Here is a 19,713-nt window from a genome sequence, read left to right as displayed (position 1 = left end):
CAAGGGTTAGTCATTCAAAAATAATGTCAAACCCCTATAATTTCACACAGTGAGTCCATGTAACTTACAGTTCTGTGAAAAAGTATTTGCCCCGTTCCTGATTTATTTTTTTTGCACATTTGTCACACTTAAATGTTTCAGATCAGAAATGTTTTGAATCTCAAAATATAAAATATATTTTGATTTGTTTAACACTTTTTTGGTAACGACATGTTTCTATATGTGTTATTTCGTAGTTTTGATGTCTTCACTATTATTCTACAACGTAGAACGTAGTAAAAATAAAGAACAATCCTGTATTGAGTACATGTGTCCAAACGTATGTATGTATATATATCGCCATAATTCATAATCTCAACATGCATATCAAATCTGTTATGTGAAAATATGTACAATACATTAGGTGAAATAATGCACAGAGTGGCTCTAAATCAAATGGATTTTATGTTACTTTAACATTACTAAGTACATATACTTTACAATAACTTTGTTCAATATTTTTAGGGGGCAGGTAGCCTAGTGGTTAGAGCCAGTAACCGAAAGGTTGCTAGATCCAATCCAATCCAATCCTGTTACAGAACTGAGCCTCCGGGAGATAGAGGCATGACATAATAGAAAACTTAAGTCTTAAAAGTAAATTGCAAATCTAAGGGACAACAGTTTACATTTAAATGAATGCAATTTATCCGATGCAACAAACTGAAATTTGACCCATACAGAAGCGTCTAAAACACAAAACTATAACAAAAGTGTGAACAACAACTACATTGAATATATTCCGTATGTTCAATACATTCAAAGGTAAGTTGCTATTCGGTCTGCCGCCTTCAACAATAGTCTAAACGTTGTAAGCTCATGTAGAATAATGCAATAACCATTGAAAAACAGTGGACACGTGTATATAGAGTTGCCTCAGACTTTGTTGAGTCAAGTTCATACCAGTTCTTTATAAAATAAAAATCCAGGAGACCAACTAGTCTGCTGTCATTACAGACTGATCACAACATATTTTGTTACACCCTGATACGCCATTGGCTAAAATAAATGCCAGCTAGTCAGTCTGCTACCATGCGGCTTGAAACGACAGGTCGTCAGAATATGGGGTGGAGATGCTTCTCCACTAATTAAATATATCAGCTAACACAATGACAGGGTCCAGACAACCCCCCCCTTTTCTATGGCTCAAGGATTCTTGGCAATATCTACTTCTTTTTTATTTTTTACCATTGCAAAACATTTTTCTACAGTGTGCCCTAATTAGTATGACGCATGTGAGGTGAGTGAGGATGGTGAAAAGGTGAAAGGTCAATTTTGTCAGTCCTGGAGCTTGCATTCACAGAGCTCTCTGTAGATTCTCTTTCGCACAGTCGGCATGTCCCCTTGGGAGAATTGCAGCGGTTTCCCCAAGGCAAGGCACCTGCAGTACTGAGACAAAGGTACACGAATGAACAGGGTGAGTGAGACAGGAAGTAACACTTTATTAAGATTACACTGACACAGAGGTACATGACGATAAAAGCAGACACTTCAAATAATCAAGGATTTAAAAAATATATATATGCTGGTACCTCTAACACAAAAACTCCACAGTCGTTTTCATTTGTCTGTTGTGGTATTCTCTGCGAAAAATCAATTTGGAGTTAGACACCAAAAACAGTGATTATCATGGGCTACATTTCAAATGGCATTTTTCCCTTAAAGACCAGTCTTTTTGTTCTATTGTGTTAAAAAAAATGATCAGGCAAACATTAAAACTCAATTTCAAAGATCCACACACAGCTCAATGTATCATACCTCGTTGATATACATCTTCCAGCCATTTTGAAATGCAGTTTGCTTCCTCTCCTTCGCTTCAGTATGTATGTACCTTAAAACATTCTATAGAATGGAAAGAGGGGAGAAAAAATAAATGTTGATTTCGTCTACATTAAATCAGGTGAAATAGCATTTTACTGATTGGAAATTGTATTTGTTTATGTAAAGTCAGTGTGAAATCTTACGTAGCAAGTAGCTATGATTAAACATGAATATATTAGGGATGTGACAATGTTTTTTTTATTATTTGTTTTCCATTCAATTATAATAAAATTAATACAATTCCACGTGAATCAATTTTTTTGTGTTACGATTCGATTCCGCCAGGAATCAACTGCTAAGATTGGTATTTCTGGAACTTGGAACGGAGGAGACCGATTAGTTGCTTTACTGCCAAGAACACAAACACAGAGGGGAGGGGCACAGTATAGGCAGATTGGCCACCAGGCAGACAGAGTAAGAACCGTGTACTAGACCTATCTATCTCGCAATTTGTCTTGCAACTTCAGTAAAGCAGGGCCCATCATCAATAAATAGGCTGGCATATTCCACACGCAACAGACCGAAGACTGAACACACACTGGCATCATTGGCGAAGAGAAAGAGCAGGCAAGACAGCACAAGTGAGTGAGGGGCGGGGCAGGCAGGCCAGTGCGAGAGAGGAGGGGGCAGGCAGGCCAGTGCGAGAGAGAAAGGGGCAGGCAGGCCAACGCGAGGGAGAGAGAGGAGGGGGCAGGCAGGCCAACGCGAGGGAGAGAGAGGAAGGGGCAGGCAGGCCAACGCGAGGGAGAGAGAGGAAGGGGCAGGCAGGCCAACGCGAGGGAGAGAGAGGAAGGGGCAGGCAGGCCAACGCGAGGGAGAGAGAGGAAGGGGCAGGCAGGCCAACGCGAGGGAGAGAGAGGAAGGGGCAGGCAGGCCAACGCGAGGGAGAGAGAGGAAGGGGCAGGCAGGCCAGTGCGAGGGAGAGAGGAAGGGGCAGGCAGGCCAACGCGAGGGAGAAAGAGGAAGGGGCAGGCAGGCCAACGCGAGGGAGAAAGAGGAAGGGGCAGGCAGGCCAACGCGAGGGAGAGAGAGGAAGGGGCAGGCAGGCCAATGCGAGGGAGAGAGAGGAAGGGGCAGGCAGGCCAACGCGAGGGAGAGAGAGGAAGGGGCAGGCAGGCCAACGCGAGGGAGAGAGAGGAAGGGGCAGGCAGGCCAACGCGAGGGAGAGAGAGGAAGGGGCAGGCAGGCCAGTGCGCATATGTCTGTATCTCGTAATGTCTTGTCTCCCAAATTCACCAAAGTGGCCTAAAGTTTGCCTCTTCCTCTCTGGTTGTTATTTAAATTACACAACTTTCCCCAGGTCTTTATAGCCATAGAGTCCAGCTAGGCTACACACAGAAAATAATGTGTTTTGTGAAAAATGCAGTGATTTAAATTTTGTGGGTGAAAAAAATTTAACATGTTTTTCAGTTAAGGCTCTTACTTAGAGTTTAAGGATCCCAATTTTGTTTAAACATTCACACCACTGGAATGTATATTCTGTTATTGAATATGGACACATTCACTACTGGTTAAGTCATTCCACAATGTGCAGGGCAAGGGTATGGATGAAATGAAAGCATTCCATTCAGTCAAGTGAGATATTTAGCCACAGTAGCATATTATAGCAAAAATAAAATAAAAACATTTTCATGTTCATCCTATTAAAATATGCTCGAGTCTTCCTGCCACCAATGTGTTCAGACACACACAAGCTGGTGTAGGGAGGCATCAGTTGTGAGGTCTGATTGAGATTTGATCTCAATGAAAATAACCTGTATAAACAAAAGTTAAATCAGTAAAAGTTATGTCAACGTTACCTCAGCAGCCTCCTTGAACACGATGCCCTGGGAGTCGTAGAGGTGGATCCTCTTGCTGGCGGTGTCGGCCATCACCAGGCACCAGTGGATCTCAAGGTGGATGGGTACCAGCAGCAGCGCCTTGGAGAAGAGATCCACCTGCAGGACACAGAGGAACAGAAGCCAGGGGCGTGTTCAGTAGGGTAGGAAACGGTTCGCACGGAGTGAAACAGCGGTTGTGCTCATTAGAATACGGAACGTAAAAAATAAAATAAAAAGTAATGGAAAGCTAAAATGAACGACCCTGGTCCGGGTCGGGATCAATTCCATTTCCACCAATTAAAAGTTGATGTACATCAAAATTAATCTCCTGAATTGAAACAGAACAGACCCCATCTCCAATGATTATCAGAAGCTTTAGAGTGACATCCATTCTGAAAGATCAAAACAAAGTTAGACAATCTGAAATTCAGCCTTTACCTTCCTGGTCCACCTCTTCACCCCTTCATATCCTTTGGTCATGAGCTGTCGGTGGAAGAAGCTGTTAAAGAAATGGACCTAGACAAGTAAAAAAAGAAGAAGCTCATTCAGGAACCAAGACCACATGAATCAAATGGAGGGACGACAAAGTTGCTCCCATTTGTTATATAAGCCCAATTGCAACAGGATTCAGGCTAAAGTAGAATTTCTACCCCTCTGTGATCAGACTCATTATTATAATGTAACACATTATAATACATTATGAATATTTCTTGATAGAATGGAGGAAATATAATGGGAAATAAATCCTACCTTGTGTTGTGCAGACTCCATGATTAATTCTCCATACATATTCATGACCTTCAAGAGGAAACCACAAAATAATTTCAAAACAGGGTCACATCACATTGAGCAAGTTAACTTTGGACCGATGACGCACCAGACTACGCCGGACCAAGAGGCTTTTCTGATCCTGACCACGTGAACTCCAGTTTTTCTTGATCGGGTCACGTGGTCAGAAGAAACTCCCAGCCCGTCATGAAAGTTTTCAGTCTATGGACATACAATGAGATCTAAAAGTATTGGATCAGTGACACAGTTGTTGTCGTTGTTTTGGCTCTGTTCTCCAGCACTTTGAATTTTTAATTATACAATGACTACGAGGTTGAAGTGCAGACTGTGAACTTTAATTTGAGGGAATTATCAACTGTTTAGAAATTACAGCACTTTTGGTATAGTGCCCCTATTTTAGGGGAACGAAAGTATTGGGACAAATTCCTTTGTGTTTATTATAGTCAAAAGTTTAGTATTTGGTCCCATATTCCCAGCAATCAATGATTACAAGAAGCTTGTGACAAACATTTGTTGGATGCATTTGCTGTGTTTTTTTCCAGTTGTGTTTCAGATTATTTTGTGCCCATTAGAAATGAATGGTAAATGACAGTGTCATTTGAGTCACTTTTATTGTAAATAACAGAATATGCTTCTAAAAAGTTCTACATTAATGTGGATGCTACCATGCTACCACTCCAAGCGGGCTGTCATGTGCCTTTTACTGAGGAGTGGCTTCAGTCTGGCCACGCTACCATAAAAGCCTGATTGGTGGAGTGCTGCAGAGATGGTTGTCCTTCTGGAAGGTTCTCCCAACTCCACAGAGGAACTCTGGAACTCTGTCAGAGTGACCATCTGGTTTTTGGTCACCTACGTGACCAAGGCCCTTATTACTCCGATTGCTCAGTTTGGCCGGGCGGCCAGCTCGAGTAAGAGTCTTGATGATTCCAAACTTTTCATTTCAGAATGATGGAGGCCACTGTGTTACTGGGGATCTTCAATGCTGCAGACATTTTTCGGTACCCCTCCCCAGATCTGTGCCGTGGCACAATCCTGTCTCTGAGCTCTACAGACAATTCCTTCGACCTCATGGCTTGTTTTTTGCTCTGACATGCACTGTCAACTGTGGGATCTTATTTAGACATTTGTGTGCCTTTCCAAATCTTGTCCAATCAATTGAATTTACCACAGGTAGACTGCAATCAAGTTGTAGAAACATCTCAAGGATGATCAATAGAAACAATACGCACCTGAGCTCAATTTTCAAGTCTCATAGCAAAGGGTCTGAATAAAGTATTTCTGTTTTTTTTCTAAAATGTCAAATAACCTCTTTTCAGTTTGTCAAGATGGGGTATTGTGTGTAGATTCCTGAGGATTGTTATTTTATTGAATCCAGTTATGAATAAGGCTGTAACGTATCAATTTTTTTTAGAAAAGTCAAGGGGTCTGAATACTTTCCAAAGGCACTGTATATCAGGGGTGAAATTGGTGGATTTGGGTAAAAGGCATCAACCTGGTCATTGAGCCAGTTCTGATCGTCCAGCGTAGACAAGTCTTCCAGTGTCAGAGTGTGCTTGTTGTAGACCACCCGGAAAGCGGGCATCCTTCTATGCGCTAGGACAGCCTGGTACTTCATTACTACCACAGAGATGAAATACTTCCTATGAAAGAGGGCAGAACAGAACACTGTTTTGTTATTTAGTAGAGAGCCTCATAATTCCTAGGGCCCTGAGTTTTTCCTTGACCATGTGACCTCAACAGGATAGGCTATACCTTGGGTCTAAAGTTGTCCAGGGCCAGAGATAGAAGATACAGCTAGGGCATAGAGCAGGGTTGCCCAACCCTCTTCCAGGAGTTCCACTGTCCTGTAAGTTTTCAGTCCAACCCTAACCTAAAATACTTGATTCAGCTTGGTGTGCAGCTAATAAACAGCTAATAAATAGAATCAGGTGTGGTAAATTACAGTTGGGCTGAAAACCTACAGGACGGTGAATCTCTAGGAAGAGGGTTGGACTGAAAACCTAGAGGACGGTAGATCTCTAGGAAGAGGGTTGAACTGAAAACCTACACGACAGTAGATCACTAGGAAGAGGGTTGGACTGAAAACCTACAGGACAGTAGCTTTCCAGGAAGAGGGTTGGACTGAAAACCTACACGACAGTAGATCTCTAGGAAGAGGGTTGGACTGAAAACCTACAGGAGAATAGCTTTCCAGGAAGAGGGTTGGACTGAAAACCTACACGACAGTCGATCTCTAGGAAGAGGGTTGGACTGAAAACCTACAGGACAGTAGCTTTCCAGGAAGAGGGTTGGGCAGCCGTGGCCTAGTATACCCAAGTCAGGCCACATAATCAGGAAAAACAGGGCATACTACACATATTGCATTGTGAAGTGAGGGAACCAAAACCATGTATTCTCTGTTGTATTTGTTATGTACTTGCCCCTTAGTAAGGTCAGTGTTCAGCTTCTTGTTAAGGTGCCTCAGTACATCGTTATTGCTCAATGGGATGAAACTTCCGTACTTCACATAGAAGCAGTCAAGGAACTCTACGGAGATAGAAAGAACATTAGACACTCAAGGCAGCACTTAAGGAAACATTTTAAGTTTAAGGAAAACTAATTTACCATGGATGAGCGTCGTTGTTGCTTCCCAGCTGACGTCCGTGGACGCCCGATGGCTCTGAGGTGGATACGGCACTGCTCGCTTTGTCACCAACTTGTCCTGTTTAGTGGCGGTGGCCGCATCCCTAGCTCTGACTGTGCCCTGGTCCTCCACCTTGACAGGGTTGCTACACAGCACTGATGTGCCCACAGACGGACACGCCTTCTGTTCCAAACTCCCCTTTTCCTAAATAAGTCAACTGTATTTAGCTATTTTGGATTTTATTGCTGTCAGTATGGGTCTCATGTATTGATTTATAAATGTGTTTGGATAGGCCTGAGCATATAAATGGATGACATGTACATGCTCATGGACTTTGTATTGACTGCTATGTTGGTGTAATGCAATTTGAACTTGCCTGGCTGTCCTCTGCACTGTCCAGGCCTTGACCATCACATGCAATGGCCGTAGTGACCACTTCTTTTCCCTTGCGTACCTTCTGCCATTTCTGACTTTCCTCCAATTCCCCAGTGTATGTATAAGACATCTGTGTGTTGAAAATAGACAGGCGCCTCCTGGTTTCCGCCAGTCTTTTAGCTCTGATCATGGAGAACCAGAGGAGACAGCTGGCTCTCCGCCACTTCCTGTGCCGCCACTTCCTCCACACCTGCCACCAGAACTGGATGTTACACCGGCGCCGCGACTGCCTCTTGAGTCGCATGGAGAGAGGAGAGACTCCTTTTCTGTTGTTCTTTATGCCTCTTTTCCGGCGTCGTCTATGGTTTGTGGATCTAATGGGGGCTGCGGTTGTGGTTAGGGATGGGTCGTGGACCTGTGCTACAGGGCTGCAGCAGAGGTAAGAGGCGTGTGTGACTGGCAAGGGCTGTCTATTGATGTGCACTGTGGAGGGAGGGCAAGGGGAGTGCATGGGGGGGGACTGACTCAGGGGCAGGTCAGAGCAGGTATGAGACACAGAGATCTGCTTTAGATCTGATCTCAGATTTGCTTGAGTGTTGTCTGTGGGAGCAATGCACTCTGAGTCAGGTTCAAGCCCATGGTTGCTAATAGCTACACGAGGGAGGAATGGAGCAGAGACAATGGAAGGCTCCAATTGAAGTTTGTGCTTTTCCCTGCTCTTGAGTGAGTGAGGGACTAATAGCTCTAGCCTTGTGTTTGATTGGACGGCTGAGAGCTTCCAGCGTTTGTGTGAATGACTCGAATAGGTCATGGTCTCCAGGGTATGGCTCCCCATTTGAGTGCCTTCAGTTGGGTCCGAGGAAGGAAAACAAGACACCTGCCCATTGCCTTCTATTTTGCCATTCTTTACCTTCTCAGCCGACCGGCTAGACGTACTATAGACACCACACGGTGAGAGAAACATGCCCTTAAGATGGTTAATTTAACTAATATATAACTCTGCTAGCTAGTTCATAGTAGCGTTACCTACTCTCTGGCAATGTACATACTGGCACGGCATTACAAATGTTTTGATTATTGGCTACTGTGAATCCTAACTACCGGTATGCTAGTTAGCTAATTTAAACCACGTTTGAAGCTAGCCCTCGTGTGTCGTGTCAGAGCAACAACACACGGAAAGGATTTGGGACCAAAGCGTGCAGCAAAAAAAAATCTCTAACCAAAATGTAGCACACACTATCAGACGTCAGCATGTTTGGTATGGTCTTGCCTGACTCAAATTAATTCAGAAATATGTAGCAACATGTATTTACCCAAATGAGCCGATACCTGGACCACATAATTTTCGTGTATACTCTCTTTTCCTGGACGACCAGACGCCTGTAGCGAAATACATCACGACTGATTGTGTCGATTTCATGCAAGCGGTCGCACGTTGAATACGTCACGGCACTGGCTTCCGTGGTCACTAGTTACCACAGCCACAAAGTAAAAATGGATTATATCGTACAAATTCATGAAAACAAACATTTGCTTTTTGGGCTTCATTCAAGGGTAGAGATAGGCATAAGGTTAGCAGAGTGGTAAAGTTTCAAGAAGATACATTGTAGAGATAGGCGGGATTAAACCATAATTACGACTTTGTAGCTGTGATAACTAGATACGACCGGTACCAATCGGAATTTATCAAGGAAAAAAGTGATCAGAATAATACGTTCAATAATAATAAATACATTAATTGATTCAATTTCAATAAATGAGGCTCAATCAAATACAGCCAGTGGGTTTTTGAAAAAAGTAAATACAATTATGAGAGATGCCAAGTTATGCTATTTTGCAAATTTTACATCCATACATGTCAATGTATGTGTTATTTTCGTGTGTGTTTGTCTCTCTCTCAATAAAATATTTTCAATTTAAGGGGATTTATTGGCATTGGAAACATATGTTTACATTGCCAAAGCAGGTAAAATAGATCATTTAAAAAAAAGTTAAATAAACATTAAAAAAGGAACAGTAAACATTACACCTACAAAAGTTCCAAAATAATAAAGACATTTCAAATGTCATATTATGTCCATATACAGTGTTGAAATGATGTGAAAATAGTTCAAGTACAAAAGTGAAAATAAATAAACATAAATATAGGTTGTATTTACAATGTTGTTTGTTCTTCACTGGTTGCCCTTTTCTTGTGGCAACAGGTCACAAATCTTGCTGCTGTGATTGCACACTGTGGTATTTCACCCAATAGATATGGGAGTTTATCAAAATTTGATTTGTTTTCGAATTCATTGTGGGAAATATGTGCCTCTAATATGGCCATATATTTGGCATGAGGTTAGGAAGTGCAGGTCAGTTTCCAACTCATTTTGTGGGCAGTGTGGGCATTTTGTGTGCATAGTCTGTCTTCTCTTGAGAGCCAGGTCTGCCTTCTGCGGACTTTCTCAATAGCAAGGCTAAACTCACTGAGTCTGTAAATAGTCAAAGATTTCCTTCATTTTGGGTCAGTCACAGTGGTCAGGTATTCTGCCACTGTGTGCTCTCTGTTTAGGACCAAATAGCATTCTAGTTTGCTCCGTTTTTTTGTAAATTCCTTCCAATGTGTCGAGTTACTTTTTGTTTTCTCATGATTTAGTTGGGTGTAATTGTGTTGCTGTCCTGGGGCCCTTTGGGGTGTGTTTGTGTTTGTGAAAAGAGCCCCAGGACCTGCTTGCTTAGGGGCCTCTTCTCCAGGTGTATTTCTCTGTAATGGATGGCTTTGTTATGGAAGGTTTGGGAATTGCTTCCTTTTAGGTGGTTGTAGAATATAACGTCTCTTTTCTCTATTTTGATCATTAGCGAGTATCGGCCTAATTCTGCTCTGCATGCATTATTTGGTGTAATGCAAATAGTCCGGCTAGCCATTTGATTACCTGTTCAGGAGTCTTATGGCTTGGAGGTAAAAACTGTTGAGAAGCCTTTTTGTCCTAAACTTGGCACTCCGCTTGCCATGCGGTAGTAGAGAGAACAGTCTATGACTAGGGTGGCTGGGGTCTTTGACAATTTTCAGGGCCTTCCTCTGACACCGCCTGGTGTAGAGGACCTGGATGGCAGGCAGCTTAGCCCCAGTGATGTACTGGGCCGTACGCACTACCCTCTGTAGTGCCTTGCGGTCAGAGACCGAACAATTGCAGTACCAGGCAGTGATGCCTGTAGAACCTTTTGAGGATCTCAGGACCCATGCCAAATCTTTTTCGTTTCCTGAGGGGGAATAGGCTTTGTCGTGCCCTCTTCACGACTGTCTTGGTGTGTTTGGACCATTCTAGTTTGTTGTTGATGTGGACACCGAGGAACTTGAAGCTCTCAACCTGCTCCACTACAGCCCTGTTGATGAGAATGGGGCGTGCTCTGTCCTCCTTTTCCTGTAGTCCACAATCATCTCCTTAGTCTTGGTTACATTGAGGGATAGGTTGTTGTTCTGGCACCACACGGCCAGGTCTTTAAACTCCTCCCTATAGCCTGTCTCGTCGTTGTCTGAGATCAGGCCTACCACTGTTGTGTCGTCTGCAAACTTAATGATGGTGTTGGAGTCTTGCCTGGCCATGCAGTCATGGGTGAACAGGGAGTACAGGAGGGGACTGAGCATGCACCCCTGTGGAGCTCCAGTGTTGAGGATCAGCGTGGCAGATGTGTTGCTACCTACCCTCACCACCTGGGGACGGCCCGTCAGGAAGTCCAGGATCCAGTTGCAGAGGGAGTGTTTAGTCCCAGGATTCTTAGCTTAGTGATGAGCTTTGAGGGTACTATGGTGTTGAATGCTGAGCTGTAGTCAATGACTAGCCATCATCAACTCAGTGGGTTTTGTCCAACATGTCTCTGGACCTACTCACTGCCACAGTCATACTCTGGACCTAGTTTTGTCCCGTGGAATAAATGTTGTGGATCTTAATGTTTTTCCTCATAATCCTGGACTATCGGACCACCATTTTATTACGTTTGCAATTGCAAGAAATAATCTGCTCAGACCCAAAACAAGGATCATCAAAAGTCATGCTATAAATTCACAGACAACACAAAGATTCCTAGATGCCCTTCCAGACTCCCTCCGCCTACAAAAGGACATCAAAGTAGAAAAATCAGTTAACCACCTAACTGAGGAACTCAATTTAACCTTACGCAATACCCTAGATGCAGCCCCCCCCTTAAAAACAAAAACATTTCTCATAAGAAACTAGCTCCCTGGTATACAGAAAATACCCAAGCTCTGAAGCAAGCTTCCAGAAAATTGGAACGGAAATGGTGCCACACCAAACTGGAAGTCTTCCGACTAGCTTGGAAAGACAGTACTGTGCAGTACCGAAGAGCCCTTACTGCTGCTCGATCATCCTATTTGTCTAACTTAATTGAGGAAAATAAGAACAATCCAACATTTCTTATTGATACTGTCGCAAAGCTAGCTAAAAAGCAACATTCCCCAAGAAAGGATGGCTTTTACTTCAGCAGTGATAAATTCATTAACTTCTTTGATGAAAAGATAATGATCATTAGAAAGCAAATTACGGACTCCCCTTTAAATCTGCGTATTCCTCCAAAGCTCAGTGTGCTTGAGTCTGCACAACACTGTCAGGACCTAGGATCAAGGGAGACACTCAAGTGTTTTAGCACTATATCTCTTGACACAATGATGAAAATAATCATGGCCTCTTAACATTCGGCTGGGAATTTCATTGATAGATCATTAGCCCATAGTTTAGGGATCCCCATCGTTCCCGTGGATGTGGCCTTCCCCGTTCACGCCTTAGATAGTCAACCATTAGGGTCAGGGTTGATTAGGGAGGTCACCACTCCTTTGGGCATGGTGACGCAGGGGGGGTCATACGGAGAGAATGAGTCTCTTTATTATTGACTCTCCTGCGTTTCCCGTGGTACTGGGGCTACCCTGGTTAACTTGTCATAACTCCACTGTTTCGTGGCCACAGAGGGCTCTCACACGGTTGTCGCGAGAGTCCTCTGGTAAGTGTTTAGGGGTTTCCGTTGGTGCCACTACGGTGGAGAGTCCAGACCATGTCTCCACCGTGCGCATTCCCCCTGAATATGCCGATTTGGCTCTCGCCTTCTCTAAAAAGTATGCGACTCAATTACCCCCTCATCGACTGGGCGATTGTGCGATAGATCTCCTGGTAGGCGCTGCACTTCCCAGGAGTCACGTGTCTCGGGGAGGGAGATGAGTGGAAGACGGCTTTTAGTACCACCTCTGGGCACAATGAGTACCTCGTCATGCCGTACGGGTTGATGAATGCTCCATCAGTCTTCCATGCCTTTGTAGACGAGATTTTCAGGGACCTGCACGGGCAGAGTGTAATGGTGTATTTTGATGACATTCTGATATACTCCGCAACATACACCAAGCATGTGTCCTTGGTGCGCAAGGTGCTTGGTCGACTGACTGTTGGAGCATGACCTGTATGCCAACGCTGAGAAATGCCTGTTCTTTCAACAGTCCGTCTCCTTCCTAGGGTATAGCATTTCCACCTCAGGGGTGGAGATGGAGAGTGACCGCATTGCAGCCGTGCGTAATTGGCCGACTCCCACCACGGTAAAGGAGGTGCAGCGGTTCATAAGGTTTGCCAACTACTACCGGAGGTTTATCCAAGGTTTTGGTCAGGTAGCAGTTCCCATTACCTCACTGCTAAAGGGGGGCCAGGTGCGCTTGCAGTGGACAGCTGAGGCGGACAGAGCTTTTAGTTACCGGAGGGCTCTGTTACATCGGCTCCCATGCTGGCCCATCCGGATCCCTCTTTGGCGTTCATAGTGGAGGTGGGTGCGTCCGAGGCTGGAATAGCAGCTGTGCTCTCTCAGCGCTAGGGTACGCCACCGAAGCTCCGCCCCTGTGCTTTCTTCTTGGGGAGGCTCAGCCCGGCGGAGCGAAACCCCGGTGTTCGCAGTGAGGCCCCGGTGTTCGCAGTGAGACCAGGTGTTCGCAGTGAGGCCCAGGTGTTCGCAGTGAGGCCCCGGTGTTCGCAGTGAGGCCCCGGTGTTCGCAGTGAGGCCTGTGCCTTTTGGTGTTTGTCCCATTATGTGAATTCTTGGTTGGTGAGCAGAACCCAGGCCTCACAACCATAAAGGGCAATGGGTTCTATAACTGATTCAAGTATTTTTAGCCAGATCCTAATTGGTATGTTGAATTTTATGTTCCTTTTGATGGCATAGAATGCCCTTCTCGCCTTGTCTCTCAGCTCGTTCATAGCTTTGTGGAAGTTACCTGTAGTGCTGATGTTTAGGCTGAGGTATGTATATTTTTTGTGTGCTCTAGGGCAAAGGTGTCTAGATGGAATTTGTATTCGTGGTCCTGGTAACTGGACCTTTTTTAGGAACACTGTTGTTTTTGTCTTACTGAGTTGTACTGTGAGGGCCCAGCTCTCTCTGTATGTGTCTGTGGCCAAGTTTGAGAGGATCAAAACAACAATGTATCATGGGTAAATTTTGACTGACTGACTGCACTCGTTTTGATGCTCTTGAACACGGCCGATATCTGGTGCGTGTTCTCGTTCCCCTGGTGCGACGTTGCATTGCATCAACCAAGGGTTGCCATCAACTGACAGATTGCTATAACATATTATGTGGTTAGCTGATACTTAAAGTACCTATCCAGGCGTTGTAAGATCTGGCCCTTTGTCTGCCTGCCAGTTGCGCCTGTTGTGAGTGGGGCAGGGATCCATGAATGCTGTAGTAGGCCAATCATCTCCTATCAGCAGCATACTTGCAAATCGCTTGTCTCTGGTTTAGTGGCAGAGCCTATATAATCCACCAGGTGTCATTGCATCATTGTTGTTGTGGCTCTCCCATCTACGTAATAGTAGTAGCCTACATTGCTAGCCTGATCCCAGATCGACTTATGCTGTTTTACTTACCATTGGCAAGACACAAGACAGCGCAGACAGAGCTAGGGCCATGCTACACAGAGACATCTGGAACCAGACTATAGGCCTTTTGCTCCCTTTCAGGGAAATACAGGGTGATGCCTCATAATCATTATATGAAATTTACACTGGTCCCTTATCAATCACAATGTACATTACTGTAAGGGTTGCGGAACTGGTGGCAGTGAAGTCAGACGCAGGAGAGCAGAGAAAGGTAATAGCCGGAGCAGTTTAATGACAAAATCCACGGCAATACAAAAATAACCTACATGGGTACAAAACCCGACGCGCACCAGTAACATAGTGCACAAGCACTTACAAACAAACAATTCCACACAAGGACATGGGGGAACAGAGGGTTAAATACACAACAATTAATGATGGAAATGGAAACCAGGTGTGTAAGAAATCAAGACAAAACAAATGGAAAAATAAAAAGTGGATCGACGATGGCTAGAAGACCGGTGACGCCGACCACCAAAACACAGCCCGAACAAGGAGCGGAAACGACTTCGGTGGAAGTCGTGACAATTACATTGTCTTGTAAAGCTACTGAATGTTCTGAACACACAGGCTACGAAAGATCTAGAGAAGACCTGGGCTACAGTTTTGCTACAGTATTACTTTTCATGGCATCTTCTCAATTCACATCAATGAAATCCCACATTTGATCCAAGCTTGACTTTTTCTCAGTTGAACTAAAGAGTAAAACTTTGACATCTACCTGCTGACACCCAATGCACCTGATCACCCCAGACTTTGTCAGTCTAGCATTTATCTTGGCAATATTCCATATGGGGTTCAGGCTGAGGATTCTTGCACAATCCACACGGCACACAGAAGTCCGGGGTGGACATGTGTTTACCTTGGCTCTGTGGTGAAGTTTAAAGTACAGGCTATATACCAGGGCATATGGACTCAGTCGTTCTTGTAGTGTACCCCTGTCAATACCTGCTACAATACTTCCATCCTCTCGCCCTGTCCTAACCCTCCTGATGATGAGTCGCCTGGCTATAGCCTTGGTTTTGGGGCTGCTGACGGGGGCACGGGCCCAGTTGTTGCTGCATAATGTGACCCGTCCGCCCTGCGACGCGCCCGACGTGAAAGCTGCAGCCCTGGTGGCCCAGGATTACCTCAACGGCCAGCACACGCACGGCTACAAGTACGCCCTGAACCAGATCGATAACATCAAGATCCTAACCAAGGTGAGTCAGAGCTGGAGCATGGATAATAGAATAATCCACAGAGTCACATATAGATACATCTCTATATGCCTCATCTCTAGATTGGCATAGATGTATGATACAGTCTAGTGTGACGTCACACCAGGCAACATTCATTATTACAGATTGTAATGGAAATACCGGCATCACGTAGATTGGACTTCTGTACTCGCAGAATGAGGCGGAATTATTGTTATGTTGTTTAAGTACGAACAAAAAAAAATTAAGTATGAAAATGTATGCACTCACGACTGTAAGTCTCTGTGGATAAGAGCATCTGATAAATTACTATCATGTAAAATGTAAATGTAAAGACAAGATACATTTTCAAGTTTATCTTAACTACCCAGGTCCTACCAGTCTACAGTTTTGCAGATGTTTGAGACAGATAGCATAGACATATTTCAGTTTTTTTTTAACCTAGTGTTCTAAGGAGAAATACACTTTTGATACAAAGCCCCTTTTTTCATGTGTTAACCTCTACGGTTAGCCCTGGAGCTGTGCTGATCTAGGATCAGTTTCACCTTTTAGATCTTAATGAATGAGATTACATGGACGACTAGGTCTGATCCTAGATCAGCACTGCCACTCAGAGACACTTTATATTTCGAATAAGAGCGCAGATATAATATATTCCCGTTCAGTCATGCTCTACAGTGTTGTTCAATAGCCTGATGGATCAGAGATCTATCTGATGGAAGTGGACCTGCTGGAGACCACATGTCACGTTCTGGACCCTACTCCTGTCGCCAACTGCACCGTCAGGCCGAAAGTAGTCACAGTGAGGCCAATTCTCCACTTTATTAAATACATTTTATATTCTATGTAGTTAATTCCAATGGATCATTGGTAATGTTGTTTGTTGTTTTTTAGGCAGTGGAGGGAGATTGTGATGTGGTACTGAGAAAGGTTGGAGGAGTTATGTCTGTCACAGCTTTCAAGTGTAAAACTGAAGGTATGTAATCTTTATGTCACATTTTTTTTCTCAATCTAATCCATTGAACTATATAATTTCACAATCCCGTTCCCCAGGCAAATAAAGTATAATCAACACATTCTGTGAACAAAGTCTGACAGCTACTGACCGGAGAGGTACCACAGAAGCGGGAAGGTGAGATCCCACTGGGCACACACTGGTTGAATCAACGTTGTTCCCATGTCATTTCAATGAAATTACATTGAACCCACGTGGGAATAGATGTTGAATTGACGTCTGTGCCCAGTGGAATATATTCACGCACACACTAATACACTCACCTGCTCTCTCTATCTGGTACCATGTCAAGAATCAACGGAGGACCTCTGTGTGGGCTGTGCCTCACTCCTTCCCCTTAACGACACTGCAGGCCTGGCCATGGTCTCTGCTTCGCTGGTCACCTTCAACAACAGGACAGGCAAAGAGTCATTGTTTGCAATCATGGAAGTTGGACGCATGTCAACTCAGGTAAAACATATTTTTCTGATCATATGATCATCATGTGGGCAAGTGCAATCTTCTAAAAAGAGTATGGTAATGTTTTTTTATGTCCAAATGAGGTAAACATTTTAAGGGCCAGTTTCCTGCACACAGATCTAGACTTTTTTCTGTGTCCAGGAAACTAGCCCTAAATGTAAAAAGTGAATAAGGGCTCCATTAGACAGGTTGATTTTGATGTGGGGCTCCCGAGTGGTGCAGTGGTCTAAGGCACTCCATCTCAGTGCTAGAGGCGTCACTGCAGACACCCTGGTTCGAATCCAGTCTGTATCACAACTGACCGTGATTGGGAGTCCCATTGGGCGGTACACAATTGTCCAAGCGTCGTCCAGATTTGGCCGGTGTAGGCTGTCATTGTAAATAAGAATTTGTTCTTAACTGACTTGCCTTGGTAAATAAATATAAAATAAAATAAAACATCTCCTCTGTTTGAGCATATACAGTACCTCCCATATACTAACTGTGACACAACTATAGTGGAAAGCCCTTATGTACTTCAGTTCTGTTTGCAGGTTGTGTCTGGTGGTGCTAGATACTTGGCAGAATACGTTATAGTAGAAACTAACTGCACTGCTGATGACAGTGATGACAACTGTGTGCCGCTGACCAATGCTATGGCAGTAAGTATACATTATATCATGGAAGGAGGAATGCCCAAACCTGCATTCAAATGGCCATACTAGCATACTACTTAGAATGCATGCCCAACACATCGTTTCATTCTAGGTGGTATGATAGTGTGGTTATTGAAACATACTCAGTGTCTTGGTATTTAATCAGTAACCACCATGTGACACGTTTCTTTTCTCTTTCAGCAACGTGGCTTTTGCCAAGTGGCTGGTGTGAGTTCTTTACACTCAATCCAGTGCAATATATTTGCTGCATCTTCAATGGTGAGAGAAAAGACATGTATTAATTCCCACCTGTGAATAAGTAGGTGACTTGTTATCACTGAGTTATTAATGTGTCTTCTATACTATAAAGGCTATATCTTATTTGAACCGAACAATGTGAATGAATTAATGAAATGAATGAACGGATGACATTTTATTTACTAGTCAAATCACCAATCGGTAACCCATCCCTTATGGGATGAACTGACACATAAACAAACATTACAATAATTCACTGTGGTAATTAAATGATAATTCTTCTTCCGGTGTTCTCTGCATTGTACATCGCATAAAGAGTGAAAAAAAGGTAAAAATCAATACATAGTAGTGAATAAGGTTATCCAAACAATAATTATATCCCTAGAGCAGTAAAATAATAGACATATTTACATACATACATACACCCTGTATATACACATACACATAAATACATAATATATACAGATACATAAATTAATAAAAAAATAGAAGGTATTGGAATCCAGTCTGGCACAAAGAGAAGATTCCTATGGGAGACAAGCCTCTACACAATATTTAATACACACGTGCCATCTACCACATCGAATATAAATCTTTTTAGAATTTAATTAAAGGTAGCCATTTTTATTTTATTCAAGGCGTTAGCTAAATATTCCGCAAATGGAAATACCCACTGGACAAAAAAACATTTAAGTTTCTCTCTCATCACTCAGTCACATAATGCCAGGGTACATCAATAAATGCCACATGAAAACAAACCATTGCACTGACACAGTACTTTGACGACCTGTCTCTCGTTCTAATGTACAGATGCCTATCGTGGACACCAATGGCACAGTCCCGGTGCCTGCGCCAGTGGTCCACGTCCACGCTGGTAACCTCCCCAAGGTCCACGGCCTGAGGCACCACAAACTCACCGCCCTCCACGACCCCGACCTCAGCGGCCTTCTGTCTGCCGAGTCTGGCGAGTCTGGCGAGTCCGAGGAGTCCATAGTGCCTGTGGTCCCCGTGGTGGTGGTCCCTGTGGGTACCGAAGCGGCCCCTGTGTTCGTAGTCGATCCAGTTGTAGGCACGGACGCACCTGTTGTATCTGGGGTGGTGAAGAGGGAAGCCCCAGACAGCCCAGCTATTGTGTCTGCACCTCTTGTCCCTGTGCCAGTGTGTCCAGGGAAGAAGATTTTTTTCTGAGAAGCGTTCAGATTTTACAAAGCACAGACTCTTTAATGTCGCAGTCATCAAACTGCATGCGTTGGGCCCACTGCATGATCAGAGAATACCACATAAGGGCTTGAGTCTGCTTTTCATTTTGCTTTTACAAGACCTTCATCATTAATTGGTTAGGCAGAGATTTACTATATCTTTACTAGCTATTTGTTCGGGGGGGGGGGAGGGGGGTTGTCATGGTTCTAAACATGTGGGAGTTACAAGTAAGGGTTAAAATGTAGGTAATAAGGGTTCATTTACTACGCTCAATGTGCAATGGCTGTATGTACTCTGAACTGCTCTGTATCTAGGGGTAATAAAGAATGACATTTTACTTACTTTCTCATGTGTCTTTCACAGCTAAACGAGACCCCAGCAGAAATTGGCTTTTTATTTATCTGACTTTGATGTCCAGCCCTTATATTTAGCCTTGCAATGAAGTGTTTAAACATTTTCTTTTCAGGACAACCAGGGCTACAAGTAGAACACACAACTATTTGACATAAACTGTTGTAAAAATATATATATTTATATTATGCCCATGCAAAAACCTGATCAGAATGAATTCAAATTAA

At 43.8% G+C, this 19,713-nt stretch overlaps 2 protein-coding genes across 2 annotated transcripts; one reads left to right on the top strand and one right to left on the bottom strand.

Annotated features, from left to right (window-relative positions):
* Window positions 1–666: 666 nt before the first annotated feature.
* LOC110509011 (sentrin-specific protease 5) lies at window positions 667–8,919 on the bottom strand. The gene is made up of 11 exons (XM_021589946.2): window positions 8,778–8,919; window positions 7,466–8,399; window positions 7,071–7,293; window positions 6,887–6,992; window positions 5,959–6,106; window positions 4,428–4,475; window positions 4,116–4,193; window positions 3,657–3,794; window positions 1,795–1,878; window positions 1,569–1,619; window positions 667–1,425 (listed from the first exon to the last, which is right to left on the bottom strand). Exons 1-11 carry the CDS (start codon window positions 8,882–8,884, stop codon window positions 1,315–1,317), a joined length of 2,028 nt encoding a protein of 675 aa, XP_021445621.1. The 5' UTR covers window positions 8,885–8,919; the 3' UTR covers window positions 667–1,314.
* A 6,298-nt stretch (window positions 8,920–15,217) lies between these two features.
* Window positions 15,218–19,476, top strand: ahsg2 (alpha-2-HS-glycoprotein 2). Its single transcript, XM_021589944.2, has 7 exons — window positions 15,218–15,571; window positions 16,260–16,370; window positions 16,463–16,544; window positions 16,876–17,033; window positions 17,576–17,683; window positions 17,879–17,956; window positions 18,746–19,476. Exons 1-7 carry the CDS (start codon window positions 15,362–15,364, stop codon window positions 19,121–19,123), a joined length of 1,125 nt encoding a protein of 374 aa, XP_021445619.2. The 5' UTR covers window positions 15,218–15,361; the 3' UTR covers window positions 19,124–19,476.
* The last annotated feature ends 237 nt before the right edge of the window (window positions 19,477–19,713 follow it).

The sequence above is a fragment of the Oncorhynchus mykiss genome, chromosome 28 (assembly GCF_013265735.2).
Source record: "Oncorhynchus mykiss isolate Arlee chromosome 28, USDA_OmykA_1.1, whole genome shotgun sequence".
NCBI classification, from domain to species: domain Eukaryota; kingdom Metazoa; phylum Chordata; class Actinopteri; order Salmoniformes; family Salmonidae; genus Oncorhynchus; species Oncorhynchus mykiss.
The sequence above is the reverse complement of the archived record's forward strand: the minus strand, read 5'-3'. Positions and strand labels throughout refer to the sequence as shown.